Here is a 21,616-nt window from a genome sequence, read left to right as displayed (position 1 = left end):
AGTTCAGAGGGATTTTCGTGTATCTCATGTTTCTGGACTCTAGGAAATCTCATCTCTTACCGCTGGAGACGGTTACCCTTGTCTTTAATTGAACAGGAAGCAGCACCGGGCAGAGATGAAGACCTGACCTGCTCACTGCCCAGCCATGGAGCAGGAAGCAGGACTGTGGACCTCGGTGCTGCTCAGCGCTGCTGGCTGCCACGGTTTTGTGGTGGATATAGCAACAACTCAACACCAAGCGGTTAAAACTCTCCGCGGATTTCCGTGTTTAAGTACCTCACTCACCCGAGCCACAAAGGTGAACTGAGCTCCGCCGTGAGCCCGGCGGACGGGCGCGCAGCCGCGCCCCGCCGCGCAGGGAGCCCGCTGCCCAGCGCCAGCCGCAGCTCAGCGGCAGGGACGGGGCCGCGCTCGGGCCTGCGGACGGGCCTGAGCCGGGAGAGAACCGGGAGAGAACCGAGGCCTCCCGGGGCCTCCCGGGGCCGCCGCCCCGCGCGGGCTCCCCGGGCCCGGCCGCAGCCCGCGAGCGGGCGCGCGCAGGCAGAGGGCCACGCCCACCCAAGGCCACGCCCCCGCTCCTCCGCAGTAGCGCAGGCCCACGTGCCAGCTCCACCAATCGGGGAGGCGCTCCGGGCTCTTTAAGAGCCGCGCGCCAGTCACCGCGCGCTGCAGCAGCGGCTGCCGGGGTTGCCATGGAGACCGCGGCCGGGCCGGTCGCTATGGAGACAGCAGCGCCCTGGCTGCCGGGCGGGCGGCGGGAGCCGCGGCGGCACGCGCTGCTGGTGGTGATCGGCGAGGTCGGGACGGAGCCGGAGCGCGGGGCGGTGCGGGGCGCCCTGGAGCGCGGTGAGGAGCGGGGGGCCCGGAGCGCGGGGCGGTGCGGGGCGCCCGGAGCGCGGTGAGGAGCGGGGGGCCCGGAGCGCGGGGCGGGGCGGGGCGCCCCGGAGCGCGGTGAGGAGCGGGGCGCCCGGAGCGCGGTGAGGAGCGGGCGCGGGCCGTCGCTGCCGACGAGCGCCGTGGGGATGCGGGGCCGCCCGCGGCCGCCGCGGTGTCGCCGGCCCGGGGCGGAGCTGCCGGTGCCTGCCCTGCCTTGCGGCACCGCCGCCCCGCCGCAGGGTTCACCTCCTTCTCCCGGCGGTGCGGGCGGGGAGGCCCCGGGGCGGGGGCCGGTGCTCTGCCGGGGCCGCCGGGCGGAGGGAGCCGAGGAGGCGGCCGGGCCGGGCAGGGCAGCCCTGCCGCGCTGGGCGTGGCGGCCGCGCCGGCGTCGCAGCCGCAGGGCTGGCGGTGACCCGAGTGTCGGCTCCAGCGCGGAGCGGCCGGTGACAGATGCATCAGTAACGGCTCTGGCTCTGGTCCCGCCGGCCGGTGTGCGCAGGCGTTCAGGCCATCCATTGCTGTATCCCTTTTCTCCCCCTGAGCATTCCTATTTGCATTACTGAAATCCAGTTAACGCTGGTTTTTAATTTCTTAAAGCTTGATGACATTTTGTGGTTCCAAGTTCTCCAAATTTCTATTTTATTAGTGTGTCAGTGGATTACATTTTCTTTCCATCTCACCCCAGACTTCTATCTTACCATTTGGAGGATTTGTCTTGCTCAAGTGTTCACTGCGGTGCAAGGGGACAGCTGCACACAGGGCCTGTTGTGCTGTGGCCTCTCGCTGTCTAAGGAGCAGCGGTGTGGACCAGAGGAGCTGAGGGAGGATAAGTCACGGCAGGGAACTGCTTCAGGAATGGGGCAGAGCAAGACAGGACTGCCGCAACACTTCACCCCTTTGTTATCCATGCTGTGGTAGCACCCAGAGACCTTGGCAATGACTTAGTCTAGTATGTGATGCAGTGTTGTCTAAAGGTGAGGGGGAAGGAGGTGGTGAGATAGTAGTTCTGGCTTTGTGATGGTTTCTGATGGATCCTGAGAAAAGGAGAAAGGAGAGGATGTCAGCTACATCGGGACCTTAAAGGAAGGCTCTAATGAGCAGCTTAGTACATCTCTGAGAAATAAATTAACAGCCTTTTGGCTTTGCATGTACTTCTTCCCCTCCTGCCCCTCATTTCCAAGACACATTGGTTTAAAAGATGCCAGTGATAACAGCTGTGACTATTGGCCAAACAGTTATTCGGAGATACTTCTGGGACTGTTTTCCTCTCAAGCATCAACAGCACTGAGGGACAGATGGACAGTGCAGTTTAAGAGGGGGGGGTGCATGTAAAAATGTCAAATCTTGTCCAATTTCTCCACTTCAGGATATTTTCCATCCATCTCTGCTGGCAGACCACTTACCAGCTACTGTGAGAGCAATGTTTCATTCCCTTTTCAAGGGTTGGCTTTATCCAGTAGGAGCAGGTCAGACTGTGACCGTCTAGCCTCTAAAAGCCCCTCTTCAAAGGGGCTTCTTCTGCTTTCTGCACAGCAGGAACATCGTCTTTGCTTGGCCCTTCACTGAACTGTATGCCAACCTGGATCTTTACCCATTCTCTGAATCTTTGAAATAGTGACAGATCAGACTGTAAACTAATGGATTTTGCTCTTTGATTTTATGGTCATATGCCAATGACCTGGAATCCCCATTGGAGAGAAAAATGAAATGCCAACTTTGCAACATAAATTGTAATTGCCACAGCAGTAGTAAGTTCTACAGTTAGTTTTGTCTGACCAGAAACCTACTGAAATTCTGCCAAGCGCAGACACTTCTTTGCATGAGAGCGATTTCAGCAGGACTGGTGAGTTGGTAGCAGTGGAAGTGAACAGCTGAGGGAGCTGGAACCCGGAGTTCAGACTCGCCTCTCTCTGACTTGGAGCAGGATCTCCTCCAGGTTCACAGAGGAGTTTCCCCACTGTGAAATGGCAGAATGACCTCTATTGAAATAGACCAAGATCTACAAATTGGAAAGTGGATACAAACCCCAAGAATAGTTAAAATAACAGCAGGGTCTTGACATCTGTCAACAGACAGCATATTATAATGTTCTATATATCTGTATAATGTCTAGATTGGGTTTTCTAAAGGATGAAATAGCTGGGTTTTGTTGTGTTGGCTGTGGCACCCTGTCTGCGCAACTGCCTCCCCTAACCAGCAAAAAAACCCAAACAACAACAAAAACCAAAACAAAGACCAAAGCAAAAAAGAAGAAACCACCACTAAGAGGATTTTTCTGTAAATAAATCCCTTCCTCTGGCTGATCCAAAAGTCTGCTTTCCCCGACTTCTTCCTATACCTTGGTTCAGAAGAATAGAATACTGAATATAGGACATATGGGAACCAGCTTGTTCCAATATCTGGTGCTGCTGAGGCAGTGGCATTACGTATCTGTGGGACGCTTGAACAACACTTATTCAGAAATGCTGTCTAATAAGTACTGATCTTATTTTTCTGTTTCTGTGTGACTTTTGTCGAGTTTTGAAACAATATCTGGAAGACTTGGCCTGGTATGAGGGGGAAATGCCAAATCTCACAAGCAAATTACCTCAGCAGGAAATAAAGTTCGCAAGGGCACAAGGAAAGAGATGGAAAACTGATGGTTCACATGGTCCCCCACCGAGCCATGCATGTGCAAATAGCATGAATATTTAGGAACCTTATTGTGGTGTAGTCTGCAGTCCTGTGCGGAGAGGTACAGGATCCCAGTCAGCACAGACAGCCCTGGCTCCTGTGCCATGGTGTGAGAAACTGAAATTGTCCAAGTGGGGAGAGATTGGGAGTAACTTCGGTTTACCTGGAGGGGAAAAAAGATTGAATAAATTGTTGCAAGTAGGATGATGGGTGAGACGATAGTTTCACTCTTGCCTTGCTCTGAAAAAGGATCTCCTCCTCCTGCATCCAGTGGGTGCAGCGGAAGCTCACACAGCGTCCGTGCTGCAGCGGGACAGACGCCACAGTGACACAGCACCCGAGGCAGCAGGACTCGCCCTGCAGTGGCACCCTGTTCTACCCGGGTCAGAGTGCTCATCTGTGCTGCACCGAGATGCACTTGGATTGGACGTTTGTTTATACAATCACACTTTCCAGAGTGTATCACAGGAAAACATTATGCTCACCTTCTTGCTCCCTGTCCTTTATTACATTTCATTTGTTCCTATCCCCTGCTCAAACTGAAAGGAATAGATGTTCTGTGACATGGAAGGTGGTGGTGGGGTTGTGGTGTGGTGGTGTTCGGTTTGTTATTTTGTGATGTTCATAGGGTTTAGTGAGGGGTTTTTATGCACTCTGCAGTGCAGACTGTCGGGTAATAAATAAACTATATTACTCTGTGTCAGCTGTCAGCAGAAGAAGAAACTAAGAGCAAACTTTTGAGCTCCTGTAGATTCTGCAGGCCTTGAGACTTCTGAACTGTGTGAGGCAATGGTCACTAACTTTGTCTTGGTTACGTGTAGAAATCTGGAGCTTGTGTGCTCGAGATCTGGTTTCCCACCAGTGGCCAGCACAACGTGGAGTTACTGTGCTGGAGAACTGGAACTGCAGTAACTGAGAATATCGCCATGAAAAACCAACATGCTTCACTTGAAAGAAGGCAGATTGCCGATACAACAAAACTTCATGTTTTATGCAAGACAGGATGTGTCTCCAGAAGGTGGTGGAAGAACTCTCAGTGAGGACACCATCAGTAAACACTGGGGCTGAAATTCTTGTTTCAGTTCACTTGTAGAAGTCTGTGGCATTGTCCTTCAGCATATCTACTCAGCAGGCAGCAGCGCGAGAGGCTGGAGCATGATTCGTGATGATACCCTGGTTTCGTTCATGGTGCCAAAGTGCAGCATCGCACCATGAGGAGAGGCCACGATCATGGTGTCTGGTGTGACCCAGAGCGCAGGACTGTGCACGCCCAGCTCTGAAGGTGACTTCCCCAGCATGGCGTGCTGCCACTTACAATGGGAGCAGATGCTGCTTCCTGCTGTGGTACGAAGGCGATTAGCTTACAAAGATTATATAGATTAAAGAGCAAACTCCAAGGGTCTCAGTGGGATCAGGGGCTCTGAAGGAGTGATTAGGCAACGAGTTGTGGGGGCTCAGAGGATGCACAGGTTACAGGAGTGGAGAAGCTGGTGTCTGAGCTGTTCAGTGGCTTGACCATCTCTACTAGAGACCAATACTGGATAATACAGAAGATGTAAAACTAACATGAGGTATTTGCTTGGTTAGGCAGTGGTGTCACTTATTTAGCCTCAATCTTTTGTAGTTTTAGTTTCACTTGCGTGAAGCCCCAGTTAACGAAGACTTGCTCGCTGTGTGTCCTTCAGGGACAGATGTTTTGTGGCAGGTAAGTGCCCTATGGCCCTGAGCTTCTGAAGACTTTCTCCATCCGTAGTGTGCTCTCCTGGAAAAGCATCGCTCGTCCTTGTGTGTCCTGTTAACTTCTCTATCTGCACTTCTGTTTCTGAAGCACTGTAATAACAGCTCACTTTTGTTTCTTTTGTTCTGTTGTTGGGCAGGAATTCGTTCCTGGAACATTAACACTCTGTCCTGTGACCTGAATCAGCAACTGCGACTCTTTGTCACCCGACACCTGGCTCAGTTTTCTTCAGAAGTCAAAGGTCAGCTTTTTGGTTTATCCACATTAACTTTTAACTTTTCTTTTGGGCTTGGAAAACAAACAAACAACAAAACAAACCCAAAAAAACAGAATAAAGCTGATTGTGATTTTAGAATGTCAAATTAAATTAGTGACTTGTTTGCCCAGGATTTTGCAGACATGAATACTAAAGAAGGAAAAACCATTTTAAGGATCTGTTGGATACAAGAAATTTAGCTTAAAATTATGTATCTCACTACCGCAAACAGAGTGAATAGAAACATGTGCTGCTTAAAAGCCTATTAAGCTAGTAAGTTAGAATTTGTCAATCTGTCTTCTGTACCTTATTCAGGTGACACAATATAGTTTTACTTTGTAAGCTATTTATTGTCTGTCTCTTTCTTTTGGGCATTAGAATGTACTTTTGTATGCACAAAATGTGTTGCAAGTAGTGTGTAAGACTAGTAAAATGACTTTCTGAATCTGTTTTTTGAAGGCCCATGTCCCTTTCCTGAGAAGAACAATGAATAAGTGTTATAAAACCAACATTAACAGTTAAAAAGTGTGCTTGCTTAACTTGCGAAAAGTGTGAACTTAGGTTGTTCATAATACTTTTCTGTAGCTTATGTTTAGTTGCTATAGTAAGCACAGATGACACTGTTGCAAAATCTTTGTTATATAAAACTGTCTTACAGCTCACTGTATGTTTTCCACTCTTGTCAAAACTTCTGAATGTATTTTCCAGTTGGGGAAGCTGTTCTAATGCACAGCTGTGAGAGAAGGTGCTTGGACTCTTCTCAAAGATGCCACTGACTGAGAAGTCTCTTAACTTTCCTGTGATTTTCTAACATGGGGACAGAAAGTCTTCCTCCTTGCAAAGCAGTGTGTGTGTGTACATACACTTATGGGATTAAAAGACTGTGTATGAAACATCAGTTGAAACACTCAGCAGAAGATCTGTCTAAATTTGAAGCAAACTCTGACTGTCTATGGTACAAATAGACTAAGCACCAGCAAGTCACCATGAGTTTTAATGTTTGCCCAAGGATTCTTATAATTCAGGGTTGAAATATCTGGATTAATATTAGCAACACGTATCCCCCTCACTTCCCTTGCTTAGCACCTGAGGAGCAAAGAGTGAGAAATATGATGCCAGTCTATGAAGCATGTTCCATGAGAGATCTGAGGGATTGCAGGTCGGTTGACCAACTGCCAGGTTTACTGGGCAAATCAGTAGTAACTATAATAAAGAGCAGAATTAGTGTCTACCTGGGAAGAGTGACCATTGGTTCTGTGAAGGGCAGTCCTGCTTCTCAAACGTTTTGATGTTTTTTGAGGAGATCAGCAGACATACAGATAAGTGATTTAGTGTGCCAGCCAGGCCTCCCTGCTAGCACTGGCTAATACTAATAAAATCTCTGTCCGTGCTGCTTTTATGATATTGCAGTATCACTAAGGCTCATAATCATATTAAACCATTTGGGGTGCCTCTTTGTAGGGCAAACTCTTTCTGATCTCTGTTAGTTTTGATGTTCAGAGAAAACAGCTTATTTTTCTGAAAACAGTTCTCTCTGCATGAATATTAGCAGCTGCTTTCTGTCCGACAGGGGGATTTAAAATAACTCAACAGCCATCCCAGTGATCTTTCCTCTCAAATTGTACTTTGTTAGTCTTCAGAAAACTGTTTATAAATAACTAATGACATAATTGAAAATCAAGCAATTAAGAACAACATTCAGGTTGAATTTGATGGAACAAAGGCTTGGAATAATGAATCATTGAGATAATTTTCTTGCTTCTGTAAAAGGATTATCAGAGACACTAAACACTTTCAAGTATTGGTTTGCATGTTTCTTGGCAAACTTGATGTTTTATGCTGAAAGCCAGCAGGGTTCGTGTCACACTAATAACCAGCGGCCTTGCCAGCAGATGGCCACAGCCCCTGAGGCCTTTCCTGTTGGACTAACACATGTGCTTCACATCCTGCTGAGCCCTTGTTGCACATTTAATGCCAGCTGAGGGTACGGCTGTACCTGCGCAGCCCTCTGAGGGTGTAGCCAGGTTGCACTGTAGTTCCCGAGGGCAGCTGCCTGTCTGAGTACTCCTAGGAGAAGAGTCTGTCTCACTGCCTCTCAGGACAAAGAGGATGGGGCTTTCTTTTCACAAGGAGCAATGAGTGCCAGTTGCACAGGGAGAGGTTTCCACTCAAGGTAAGGAAGTATTTTTTACGGTGAGAACAATCAGTCACAGGAACAACCTTCCCAGGGACATGGTGGAGTCCCCAGCACGGGGGATTTCACGATGTGATTGGACAGGGTATATAGTCTATGATAATATAATCTATGCTCCTTTTCCCATGAAAAGTTGGACCAGATGATCTTTTGAGGTCCCTTCCAACCTGGGCTGTTCTGTGTTTCTGTGAATTCAACTTTGTAACAGTTAAAGAACGGAAGTTTTACTAGTGGCATAAATCAGGTTGTATTAAGTTACAAACATGATAAGCAAAGGCAAATGCATAAGTCCACTATTCGCATCTTAGTCTAAAAGTCTGCATTTGATTCTCCCTTTACAGTAACAAATATCTCATAGGTTAATAGTTTTACTTGTACAAGTGACTTATCTTCATGGAACTTGGAATGACTTTGAGTGTCTCCTTGTGCCGGTATTCGTTTTCCACCACACTGCTTAGTTTTCAGTGATCAATCAAGTGCATGGCAGTAAAAAAAGCTGCCTTGTTTATTCAAATTATAGCTCCCATATAGTACAGATGACAAGTTTGTGTGTTCAAGCAAAAACTGTTCCAGACAAGGGGCAAAAGACCAATTGCTTGTGAAAATTATATTGCAGCGATAATGTATGTTACCCACAGCTGTGGCCTCTTGCTAGAGAGACTTCTGTAACGTAGATCATCCAGTGATGGATTTTGTTCAGCTCTTAACTGTTAGTAAAAGAATTAGTATGTCCTAAATTTGCATGTCTGGATAGTAAAAAATTCAATGGTTAACATTTTTTTTCACAGATGCAATAATGATTCTTTGGACTTTCAGATGTGATTTCTAGTCCTTGAGCAATTAACTTTGCTGCATCATTTGTCTGCCAATGCACTTCTGACCAGACAGATATAAAAGTAAGTGCCTGTCAGCTTCTGTGCTTCTTGCTGATGTGCTGGAGGGCTGTTCGCTCTCACAGTAACCACACCGAGCGTGACCTCAAAGGTGCCGTGAATTGCAGCCTCCCAAAATACAGTTTCCCATGCTGTAAGTGCAGCCTGTGTTGCTCCGTGCGGCTGCAACAATCTCAAGCATTGCTCTTTGCAGCTGACTTCTGCCACAAAAACCTTCAGATTTTTCTCCCAGATAACTGGTAAAGAATATCTGCTGGGACTTGCAAGCAGAACCAGGTTCTGCCGGGTAGACATACTTTAATCAGTTACTTGTGCATTCTGTAAAAATATGTATTCTGTAGGAGTGCTGCATGTTAGCATGAGTAGTTGTACTGGTTCAAGCAAAAGGTACAGCCAGCACAGTGACAAAGAATGGATCTGCGTAAGGTGAGTGCATAAAATGGCTCCTCCTTGTACTGTGCTGGCTCATCTCATCCCAGCTCATGGAGAAGTATGTTTTTGGTGTGTTCAGTGACCCTCAGCACTTCTCAACTTCCACAAAGTTTTTCCGTCTTCCCCTACTAGAAGTAAAAAATCTGACAAGGAATAGAACAGTTCAGTGACATTGCAGGGAGAAGCACCAACTGCTTATTTTCTTGGATTCTCACTCCTGTCTGGTCTCATTTTGATGTTTGTTCCTACATTGGATACTTCCTGTCCAATCTCGTTGTGTTATAGATTTGGCATATTTGCCTTCTCATTATTTCTCCAGACTGAAGAGGCCTGGATTACCTGACGGTGGAAGCTATGGGGAAGCTATTCCAAACCCCTCATCTTTCATGTTTTATGGTTGTCTTCCAGCTCTAGTTTTTTGAGATGCTGAGATCAGAACTGTGTAGTATTCAAAGTGGGGCAGAGCTATGTATTTGCACAGTATCATGAGATTTTTTTTCTTGTTTTCCTGTTTCTAACATATCTGTTCGCTTTCTGAGTGCTGCTGAGCCGTGAGCTGGCTCCTGAATAGAGCTACGACTTTCCTCCCCTCAGGATCTCTCCCCAGTGGTAACAGTCAGCTCCAGTTAGCAATAGTTAGTGTCGTTTCATGTGCGATTTATACGGATAAATAAAATGGTAAATGAAACTCAGCACCGTGAAGTCTCCCCTAGTAATTGATCTTCAGCCATGCTAATAACTTGGTGTTATCCATAGGATTTGCCACTAGTCTGCTTTCCTCCTTTTTGGGTTGTTTATGAATATGAACAGCATGAGTCCTGGTGTAGGCTTATGTGACATGTGTTACAGAATAATAATTATACTATATCATTACAACCTTTGAGATGTTGACAAGCTTATTTGGTTTTTATTAAGAAATAAGGTCATATTTTCCATAATGCTACACTGATTAGCGTTCATTTTGTATTCTGTTTGAATCTTTACTGCTGGTGGGTTTTCCAGCCTGCCAGGACTGAAATGCCAGAGCAGTGGAGCTCAGGGTGGAAGCTTCTTAGTCAGCCTCTGAGATCTTGTACGTAAATTATCTGTTTGTATAGACTTAGTCTGATTGCTTCAGTCTCCCACCACCATTACTGTTAAAATAGAAATAGTTTCATTGTCTCTAAAATATATTTATAATTTGTTCCAAATACAGAACAGAAATATTTACTGAATATTTCTGGCTCCATCTGACCTGCAGAGGTAAGTTTTAAAACAAGAGATAGCACAAAAGCAAAAACTAGTAAGATAATGTGTACAACTTTATTTCAAAATGCTGCTTTTGCCATCTTTAACAGATCTCCTCTGGAAACAACACACCTTCAGGGTTCTCTTTGACAATTTTATTGGGCTGCATTTTATCCATTTGAAGCCAGCGCACTGGGCCTTTCTTGTAGGCCAGGCTGGGAACTTATCAGGGTTAGTCTTGGCTTTCCTTTTGTGTATTCCAAAACGTTCCTCTGTTCACAAGGTTCATCGTGGTTCTCACTGTGATACCCAAAAGGCTGCTTGGGTAGGTAAGAACCCAGAGCTCCGATGAGCTCTCTTGCACTCCAGCTAAGCAGAGGTTAATTGAACATCAGTTTCTTGCTTTTGTGCTGTCCTGTCCAAGTGTGCATTACTGACTGAAAGGGCAAATGGTGCTTCTCTCACTCCAGAATTCACGTCAGCATTAAACCAACCCTCTACAACTGACGTTTGCATATTTGTTATACTTTTGAAACTGCCAAGGGTTCAGTAAAAACGTGCAGGATCTACTCAGGTGAAGCATCGTTCCTGTGAAAGAAACAACTTCGTATAGAAGCTCTGGTTCTGTTAAGCTCCTCTACTGAATAGTGAGGTGAAAATTCTGTTGAGTTTTTTTAAAAGGACACAAGCTCAAAGGAAATGCTGTACTGAATCAGATCAGCAGTCTATCCAGCCCGATATTCTGCTCTAGAAGTAGCAACAAGAGGCAATTCAGGGAGGCACAAGTGCCTGATCGCTTCTCCCTTTTCCCCCTCGCTATGCAGAGTGCTTGGATTAGAGATGTTAAAGGGCACACCACGAGCAACTCCTTTTAGTAAAAGTTGTTTAATCCCTCTTGAATCTGCAAATGCCACCTGCCTCCACGGCCACGTGTAGCAGCAAGTTCCTAGAATTCACTGCCTGCTATCTAAAGAAGAAACTCCTCTTCTGTTTTAAGTTGACTGAGCTTTACTGAGTGCTCCCTAGCTTCTAACAGTTCAGGATTTGGCGAGTGATGACCTGATCAACTAGCGCTTTTTTTAAAGTACATTTTTATTGCATTTCACACCCTCAGCCCTTCCCCTTTCCAAATTAAAGAGTTCTGGATTTTAAGTCTCTTATGGTAATGCCACTGTTCAAGCCTCTTAATCATTTTGATTATCTAAGCTAAACCTTACTCAATAGACACAAAACATGTGGTGATCTTCATAAGCACAACAGCTTGCAGTGCTGTCCTAGATCACCTTTACCCTCATAGAGATAATACAGAGTTTATGAAGCTGCATTTCTAAAGAATGGAAAAAAACACATCACCTTTGAACAAGGTCTATCACCTAAGAATTTTAGCAAAAAACTGGATACCCTGTTTTAATGAATACTCAATGTTAGTGCCTGTCTCTAATTGTGGGCCCTATTTAGGGCACGGTGCTCAAATGACTTCTTGTGATACTTGAAAATAAATACAAGATTTCCAGTTCCCATCCTCAGCTGTTGCTCATGAGTGGCATCACCACAAAACAAACCCTCCTACCTGTGTTCCAGAGCTTGGCATCCCCCGCACGCCAGGCGGGCTCTGCGGGGCTTCTTGCCAAAGCTGCCGTGGCTGTCGGGGCTCAGCACCTGCATGCGCAGAGCGGCATCTTGTGTGACCCTGGTGAACACAGTTCCATTGTTCTGACAACCCAGGCGTTTCAAGGGTTACAGGCGTTGTTTTTAGCACATGGGTTTTTTTTTTTCTCAGCAGACACCTGCCATCTTTTAGTGTGTAACCCATTTTAATTATTTCAATTTTTGCCTCAAATAACATTTTCTTTCATTGACTGTCTGGACTTATTTTCTTATCTCTACTTTTTTGGTAAGCTGTTTATTTACTTATTTATTAAAAAAAAAAAAGTTCAAGAGTTCCAGGTGAGCTGGTTAAGAACAAAAGAAAGAAATACCAGCAGAAAACCAACAAAGGCTGTTGGAGACACCATTTTCTCCATCTTATAAAACCAGCAGCTTTCAGTCCCTGGATAACAGTTTCTGGAAGATCTGCATGATGCAGAACAGTTTTTTAAACTGTGCTCTGATAACTTTTTCATATTGTCTATCACAGTAGTTGCAGACGGAATAACCTGGGATAGGGGAGGGTTGGTGTTTGTTTGTGGTCTTGTTTTGGGGTGTGTGTGTGTTTGTTTTTTAGCATTGCAGTGACATTTCTTTAACTCGCCAAAGGTGCTTTCTCTTGGTGCCCGCGTACATCGTGAGCGTGGCAGCCGCACTGGCAGTGACCTCTGAATCAGCTGTTTCTAATACACGGTTCTTTTAGAGTCTTCACGTGGTTCCATGATTAGCAGAGAAGTTGAAACTTGAAATACTTATTACAGCCTAATACAAGCTTTGAGATTGCTAATGAAAGCCTCGTTAATGCACTATTAGTGTATCATTATTTCCCTGTGGCTCTGTACACTTCTCTAGTGTGGCTCAGAGCGGGCTTTTCCAGTCCCTGGCAACTGGACCTTGCTGAGACAAACAAGATGAGCAAAGGGGAAGGAAGATTAAGTAGGAAAATAATCTTTAACATGCGACAGTTTCAACAGCTGTGTGTAATTTTCTGACGGATTCCTTAGTCTGTTTCCCTCTACTGTGCTACAAATGCGGCTGCTCAACTCTCTTCCTTTGTTTTTAAAGAATCCCTAGTGTTGGCGTGGGCTGGAGGAGAGGCTGAGCAGCTGTTCCTGGTTACCTGGGCGCAGGTCCAGCTGGGGGTGGGTCGCTTTGGGTGTCCAGTCCAGCCCTGCTCTGCACTGAGGGCTCTGAGCCCTCACTGGAGCTCATGGGGGCATCTGGAAAGGTTTGGCCACCAGTGTCTGCACTACTTCCCTGTGCCAAGTGAAAAGCCTCTTTGCTTGCAGCCAGCAAATGTGCACTGCCACCGCCCCAGTGCAGAGCAACGGGTGGCGTCCATGTGTGGGATGCAAGAGAAATGGGCTGTGTGACCCGTGTCCCTTCCTGGGGCACACACACCGCTGCCACGGTGGCACCCTCAGCCTGGGGACACGGGCTGCGTCACCACCGTCCTGTCCCAGGGCACACACAGCTGACATGGCAGTACCCTTGGGCTGGGGACACGGGCTGCGTCCCCGCTGTCCCGTCTGGGGCACACACACCGCACTGCCACGATGGCAGGCCTCAGGACACGGGCCGCGTCCCCGCTGTCCCGTCTGGGGCACGCACACTGCACTGCCACGACGGCAGGCCTCAGGACACGGGCTGCGTCCCCGCTGTCCCGTCTGGGGCACGCACACCGCACTGCCACGACGACAGGCCTCAGGACACGGGCTGCGTCCCCGCTGTCCCGTCTGGGGCACGCACACCGCACTGCCACGACGACAGGCCTCAGGACACGAGCTGCGTCCCCGCTGTCCCGTCTGGGGCACACACACCGCACTGCCACGACGGCAGGCCTCAGGACACGGGCTGCGTCCCCGCTGTCCCGTCTGGGGCACGCACACTGCACTGCCACGACGGCAGGCCTCAGGACACGGGCTGCGTCCCCGCTGTCCCGTCTGGGGCACGCACACCGCACTGCCATGACGGCAGGCCTCAGGACACGGGCCGCGTCCCCGCTGTCCCGTCTGGGGCACGCGCACAGCACTGCCACGACGGCAGGCCTCAGGACACGGGCCGCGTCCCCGCTGTCCCGTCTGGGGCACGCACACCGCACTGCCACGACGGCAGGCCTCAGGACACAGGCTGCGTCCCCGCTGTCCCGTCTGGGGCACGCACACGCTCGCTGGCACGGCGCAGCCTCGGCCGAGGTGACGGGGCTGCTGGGGCTCTGCTGCATCTCGCCTGGGCGGGGACTGGGTAGGATTCCCCGCAGGGATCTCGCCTGGGATCTCAGCTGCTATTTCAGGAAATAAATTCTTCTGCTAGGTGCAGGTTCAGAAGGGTGAAAAACAGTGTGGAAGGAGCCTGTTAATCCTATTTTGCCATGAGATTAATTGTTGTCATGTGCTATTGTAATTTTAATGCCATAATTCCTACCTCCTTAGAAAACAGATGTCCCTCAGTCTGACTGGCTGTGTTCCAGGACTTTGTCTTGCCCTGTTAACCATGGCGTTGCTAGAACATGCGCCTTTTCCCTCCCTCTGTAAGGACATGACACTGCAGAAGGGAGGCACTGTTTTCTTCTCCCAGTCTGGTGTTGCTTCTTTCCTGGGGAATCTGAGATGACATGCCTTCTATTTGATACTGAGAAATTATAATAGCCATTGTGCTAGAAAATCATTAATCTGAAGTGGAGTTAACAGGTATCATTAAGGGCTTGTGTCTAGAGTCTTTCTTTTGAAGCACCTACTTGTTTTCACTCTGTGCCGTGTAGTGGAATGCCTTGCTGCTCGATGTGGAAACTTCAGGGGATGGACTGTGTGCAGAAGCAATCAGTATTTCCTGATTTCTTACTGGGGCGGATGTGCTGCTGCAAAGGATCCACACTGGATCCCTATTCCATCTGTGATTTTTTTACTTTTTGCTTCATCGTGCTAGCATGCGTAAAGCAGCGACAGAACAAGTGAGTCAATTCCCGAGTTCAAGCTTTGGAAAACTAAGCACCACAAAGAAAATAAATTCAATGCCTGAAGACAGTCTCCTACTTTTATTTTAAAGCAAACAAAAGTTTTAGCTATTGTTCGTGTTTGGTTTTGGGGGTGTTACGATTTTTGTGTTGCACAGGCTTTTCAAGGTGTGCTGGTTTTTATTTGAATGCAAGCAGCCTGCTGTAAACCATGGGTAATTAGTCTCAGTGATTACCTGTGGTTAAAGCTGTGCCTCACTTCTAGGTTGAATTTGTTTATTGTGGTTTCCAGCCACTTTATTGCATTCTGCCTGTATCTCCAGGTCTGAGTTCTCTTCTGGAAGAAATCTTACTACCTGCAGCTGTCTTCTCTTCTTACCTCGTAATGCATTCTGCTGTATAAATCAGACTAATTTGGGGTGGTTTGACCTCAAACAATGCTTGTCACTGTGTTGGTATCTTTTCAGAATCTTAGAATCTGCCTTTCAAAAATTAAAACCCTAGACCAAAAAAACACAACCAAAAAACCAGAACAACCAACCAACCAAAAAAAAACCCCAAAACACCACAAAACCAAGGAAAAATGTAATGACCACATAATTGATCACCCTGTTCCTGTAGATGAACAGCCTGCAGTACATCCACAGCCAGCTCTCTGCACTGAGCTGAGCTCAGGAATGCTGTTCTCAGCTGTGAATATACCATTTTCTGAAATATAACCAACAGTGCACCAGTGTGGTGTAAATTTCTTGCTCTTGTCTGTAACTTGTCTAATCCAGTAGACAAATCAGATCAACGGTTTTGGTACCAATCAATGAGTTTCCAGTAACAATGAGTGCATTTTCTTGCGGGTAATTGATTCCTTGATAACAACAGTTATATGAGATTCCCCTAGAAATATCTTGAACAAATATCTGCTTCTCAGCTGTCCATCATTTGTTTTAACCTTCCCAATATAAGCTAACACTCTCCTAGAATGTGGAACTGTGTTCTTTCTTTCTGCCTGACAATACAAATGCACTGGGCCTGTCCTTGGCTTCCCATAGAACCATGAGTCATCCAGATCCTGATTCTTGCTTTGGGATGGTCAATGACTTGAGTTCAGGGATAGAATGGCTCCTAAAATTGCAGGGCATAGCTTATAATAAAAAATGTGATGGAGAGCAGGACTGTGCTGCACGCATGAAAATGACACATGCAGATGAGGTTTCTCTGGGTAATATAAGAGTTCCCACACGGTCCAGTGGTTATCACAAGCTCATTTCTTGTTTTCATCTAAGCGTGATTCTTTGACCTGCTGCCTCTAAATGCAGTACTACGGGCATGTGTGTTTGCTGAAGGAAAATGTTCAGCGCAGCCAAAGATTCCTGCTGTTCTGAGGGCAAGTGGTAGAGCGTGAGCTGTGGCCATAGGTGCATGTGTGGGGCTCATTGCTGCGGAGGCAGCAGAGCTGCTGTGACAGAAAACCTGGGATTGCGCTCCAGCCCTCTCCCTCCTTCAGTCCTCACTCAGGACTGTTGGTCTGGGATGCCGAACGGCAAAGCCGTGGGCACAATGCTAGCGGTACAACTCCTGATGCAAGCATACTTATTTGAGAATAAGCCTTCACAAACCAGATTGTGTTGACATAATTATTTAACTACAAATAAACTGATACAGTTATTTTCTACTCAAAATTAGTCCTCATACAAAACACAGCCAAAAATAATGCTTGGTGAGGTTTTCCCTATATTTTCTGTATTTTATCTTAACAGATAACTGACTTTCCAATTTCTTGAGTTTCCGAGATCGAAGCTCCTGGAGTTGAAATCACTGCAGTCAGGAATTCACTGGTAGCTATTCTAAAGCTAGAACTTGCTCTACTGAATTATTACTCTTGCTTCTAAAAGCAGACATTGTGGTTAAATGTTGTTGGCAATTCGTGGAATTCAAGTTCTTGAAGCGTATATGGAGGCAAAGAGTAAATAATAAGTGGGTTTGTCCTGCGACAGCCTTTTGAGTCCTCCAAGGAAAGTGGCGCTGGTGCATTGTCTGAACCAGTTCTGCTGAAGTATCTTCCTTGTATAAAGATCTGAGGCGTCAGGGTCTGTTTGAATGGACCTTGAGAGAAGATTAACCCTTTAATTTGATAGAAAAGGAAAATAATTATGAGATTCTTGGGGAATGGTTGGGCCTTTTCTCAGGACACACTAAAAGAAGCATATTTTGTTGTTTTGTTTTCTTTAGTACTTTCTATCCTGGTAGACCTGCCTGTTTTCTTGTTTGTTTTCTTTTTAAAGAAATGCTAAGTCGACACTGCTCTGTCCTTGAAGTAGCAGGTTGTGAATAGCACAATGACTTCGATTTCTCAGTCCTTCATTAAATGGATTTGGTGGAATGCATTTTGAATCCATTTAAAACAGTGATTTATTTTTTTTCCCATATGTGATATTGGTCTTTATCTGTAGAACTTTCTAGGACAGACAAGCTGGATGAGATTTCTCAGATTTAATTAGATTTCTCAGATTAAAAAAAAAAAAAAAAAAGACAAGAAAAGTATCCCTAAACAACACAATAGGACAAGGCCATGTTTTTCTTTCAGATGACCTGTTCTCAGTAGTTTTACTCATATTTTTATAAACTGAGGCCTGTTCTGGATTTTGCCTGCCTTCGCTTTGACAGTAGCTGTTGTGGAAACTGGTTATGGCTGCTCACAATGTTCCTTTGCCTTCAGGTAGGGGAATAGATGGGCTTTGACCTAATCCTAACTCTTTGCCTCTGAAATCTTATTGAGCACTAATGATTCTGCAGGAAAATCTGCAGCAGACAGTTTGACTCCTTTAAAGAAAGTTCTCCTGGGATCACTGATCTAAAGATGGAATTTGCTTGCACTTTTATTCCTGTTTCACGGAGATGAATAATTCAAAGTGGTTATTGATTTTATTTTATTTTATTTTATTTTTTTCCTCTCCTCTATTTGTTTTTCATCTCTGGTTTCATCTGAGCTGCATCCTTGCAAGAGCGCGTGTGCTGATCTCACCCTGCGGGAGGGAGCAGCGCCTGAAATGGACGTCCTGTTTGATCCATGGCTGAAGAACATTTGCTTATTTCGTGTCTTTTTTCTGTTCCTTGACCAGTAGGCCTTATAAGCAGCAAATAGCTGGTAACTGTAATATCCCAGGCATACAAAGAATTTGCTAGCCCTAGTTTGGAGGGACTAACATTTTCTCTCTTTAAATTCAAAATATGTCTGGAAGAACAGTTCCTGTTCTGTAATCATAGCATGTGGTTATTTCTTGTGGCATCTTTGCATGAGGTAGCAAATAGATCCTGTGGCTTTAGTTTTCCTGAGAATCTTTTGCCCGTGTTCAGGCTTGGATTCATTGTGAGCGCAGCCTCCCTACAGTGCCAGTTAAACCTGCGCGACCCTGACCAGCTCTGGGCTCTGCAGTGCCAGGAATGCGGCAGAGCTGTCTTGCACTGCTTACAGAAAAACGCCCGCATTTCAACATCTCTGTTTCCCGTTCTAAACATCGTGCTGAGGAGAAACATGAAGCGAGACTGGTATGGTTTACTAGAAACTGTGCCTCTTTTTAAGCAAGTCCTCCATATTCTTTGATACAGAGTCACATAAACATGACAGTTCTCTGAATATATTGTCAACTTTCTCCACGGTATTTGGTCTTGGAAATTCCACCTGTACTGCTGCCACTTGTAGATCCTGCTCTGTGCTCTCCCAGCCTTGCTTTGGTTTGCCAGGCTGAGCTCCCACCTTCCCTCGGCATATGGACTCATAGAATCATTTTGGTTGGAAGAGACCCTCAGGATCCCCCTCACATCTGCCTCTGGTTCCTGTTGCCTGTGTCCCTGATCCTGCTGTGACTGTGTCAGGACTGTCCTGGGGTGTCCCCTCTAGAGCAGGATGGTGTCTGTCACTGGGACAACTGACAGGACACCCAGTGGAACGGCGCTCCTGGACGACGCTCTCCTCCGCAGGGATGTCAGCAGCCTGTCTGCCTCTGTCCAGGCCTTGGAGACAGTTACACCAGCAAGCTCCCAGGAACCTGACCCTTCTCAGGGCAGCTGGTGCCTCTTACAAGACATTACTGGCTGGTTCTGAGAAAAAAATGTGTTCTGAGGCAGTTAAACATGTCTGGAAGAAAAAGGTACCTTCTGCAGGAGGAGGAATCTTGCACCGTATTTTGGCTCTTGTAGCTTCTCTCACAATGCCTTGGTTGCATTTCTTCCTTTCCCCTTCCCTTCCCCTTTCCCCTTTTCCCCTTTCCCCTTTCCCCTTTTCCCTTTTCCCCTTTTCCCCTTTTCCCCTTTCCCTTTTCCCCTTTCCCCTTTCCCTTTTCCCCTTTCCTTTTTCCCCTTTTCCCTTTTCCCCTTTTCCCTTTTCCCCTTTTCCCTTTTCCCTTTTCCCCTTTTCCCTTTTCCCCTTTCCTTTCCCCTTTCCTTGTACCTTCTCTTGCCGTGTGTCTGTGAGACGTGGGTTTGTTGTGCCTCTGTCGGGAGCCGCCCTGCGGGTGCTGATCGGGGACTGGAGCCGGCAAAACTGCTGAGCAGGTACGGCCACCCCACACACTGTGAGGAAAGGACGGACATTTCTTCAGGTAGAGACGTGCTGCTTATTGGAAACACCTTTGGAGAGGTCTTTCCTCGAGCTCAGTGTTATTAGGAAGACGCTAGAGTTCGATCCCAGTGTCGCTCAGCAATCCCTGGGGTTTGATCCTGGTCCTTGCTCGCCTCCGGGTGCTGGGGGGTCGTGCTGCTGTTCTCGCTGTGCCCCAGTATTTCCTCAGTCCCTCCTCTCGGCTGCTGTCTGGTCCGTCAGTACTGCTCATGCTTGCTCCAGTTTCACAGCCTTGATTTATAAACCTCTTTATCCTTTCCACCGAGAGTTCTAGACAGGTCGTCTTCTGTCGTTTTCCCTAAAGCTTTTGAGTTGCTGAGTTAAATTAGGATCACCATTTTTAAAACCTTATTTTCTGGGACAAGAGAGACCAGAGTGTTGCCACAGAAAACTCACAGGGTTCATGAATTTGTTTAAAGTAGGAATTGGAAAAGAGGCTGGTAAGAGGTGCTGACAGTCTCTCTGGACCTGCATTGGGGATGCTATTAGCACAAAAGTAAACCCGTACTTGGTGAAGAAAATTATAAAGAACTAAATGGAATGTTACCCTTGTGTTCTCAGGGAACAGAGCGATACTGGCAGGTGTTATCCTGATGTTGTTCTTTATCATGGTGAGGGAGGTTCTTACCAGCATCACTGTCACAAGCAACATGCCCCGGATCTGTGTAGGGCCCATAAATGATTTGGAGCATAGTGTCAATGCTGAAATAACAGAGCTGGCTGCTGATTTGAGGTTATTGATGGTCACTACATCAAGGGCTGGCTCTAAAGTGTAGCAGTGATCTCAACACTTGGCTACAGTCAAAAAGCAAATGGAATGTTAGGAACTAGAACAGTAAAAAACACCACAGAAAACATCATTATGCCCTTATGTTAGTGTACAGTGCTCTCAGTTCTTGAGTGTGTTGTGCAGTTCTGGTCCCTCTCCCTCTTTCCCTGTCTCACAAGGAATATTGTAACTTCAGAAAAGTGACTGGGATGATCAAAAAGGCTTCACTACAAGAGGGCACTTAAAAAACAACTGACCAAACAAAACCAAACGAAACAGCACCCTGGCAGGTCTCACCTTGTAGAAAATGCAGTGGAAGAGCAATGCGACAAATATGAGAATACAACTGCTCTAGTGAAGGTTAATAGGAAATGATTCATTTTTTACCCTCGTAACCTAAAAATTAAGGAATATCAAATAAAATCACTAAGCAGAAGTTATAAACCAAACAGACAAGGGGATGTAATCTTTACACATGATTCATCGCTAAGCAATTGCCACAGAGTTCGAAAGTACACATAGCTTCAGAAAGCAACAGAGCGGCTTGTTAAATTTCTACATAAAGATGCATAAACAACCTTTGTTGGTGAGTGAGGAGCTGAGAGGTGTAACTGGAGGTACATCACTGTCATGTCTTTTTTGCTTTTTCCCTGGCTGTCCACTCGTGGCTATGGGCTCGATGGCCTGACTCAGTGTTCCCATTCTACAGTTCTTAAGATTAAGGGTCATGAGAAGGTTTTTGAGGCCAAGCCTTGTCAGATGCAGGAGCAGGGATGCACAGGTGTGCCACTGAATGGGCTTTTCTGTGTCTTCTCCACTCTTCACAGGCAGGAATAAAGAATATATGGAAGTGTGGTGTGCTGTGTTCTGACGGCTCTCCCAACAGCTTTAATTAAAACTATCAAACCAAATTGAGTGAAATGATTGATCGTTACCTTACAGCTAACAGAGCTAGTTACAACAGCACCAAGAAGCAGCAGTATGAAGGAGCCCAGGACCAGCGAGCAGGCTTGCTGCTGCTCTTTGAGGCAAACATTTCAGAGGAGTGAAGCTTGGAATTCTTCCACTCTACATGAGTGACTGCGGCGTGGGAAGCTGAGCCGTTCTGCAGCCAGCAATGGGACACTCCCAGGCTGATCTGTGCACTGATCTGCTTTTCCACATCTCTCTGATCTGTTGTTTCACAGTCCTGGCTACTCTCAGAATCCATGAATTCCATGATGACAAGGCTTTGCTGAAGTCATAGGTAGTGTAGATACCGAACTCCATCTTAGTGGCTACGGCTACGGCCATTTGCCCATGGCCCCTTCTTCAGCATGTATAGAACTGTTCTTCACTGTAAT

At 46.6% G+C, this 21,616-nt stretch overlaps 1 protein-coding gene across 1 annotated transcript in view; it reads left to right on the top strand.

Moving 5' to 3' along the window:
• Positions 1-639: 639 nt before the first annotated feature.
• The window catches only part of MAP1A (microtubule associated protein 1A), a 59,066-nt gene continuing 38,089 nt past the window's right edge, over positions 640-21,616 (top strand). The window contains exons 1-2 of the mRNA XM_065642227.1: positions 640-846; positions 5,427-5,528. Of these exons, the coding sequence (XP_065498299.1) occupies positions 693-846; positions 5,427-5,528 (256 nt within the window). The 5' untranslated portion in view covers positions 640-692. The remainder of the gene's footprint in view (positions 847-5,426; positions 5,529-21,616) is intronic.

The sequence above is a fragment of the Caloenas nicobarica genome, chromosome 10 (genome assembly GCF_036013445.1).
Source record: "Caloenas nicobarica isolate bCalNic1 chromosome 10, bCalNic1.hap1, whole genome shotgun sequence".
Classification (NCBI taxonomy): domain Eukaryota; kingdom Metazoa; phylum Chordata; class Aves; order Columbiformes; family Columbidae; genus Caloenas; species Caloenas nicobarica.
Note: the sequence above shows the minus strand (reverse complement) of the source record. Positions and strands in the feature narration are given on the sequence as shown.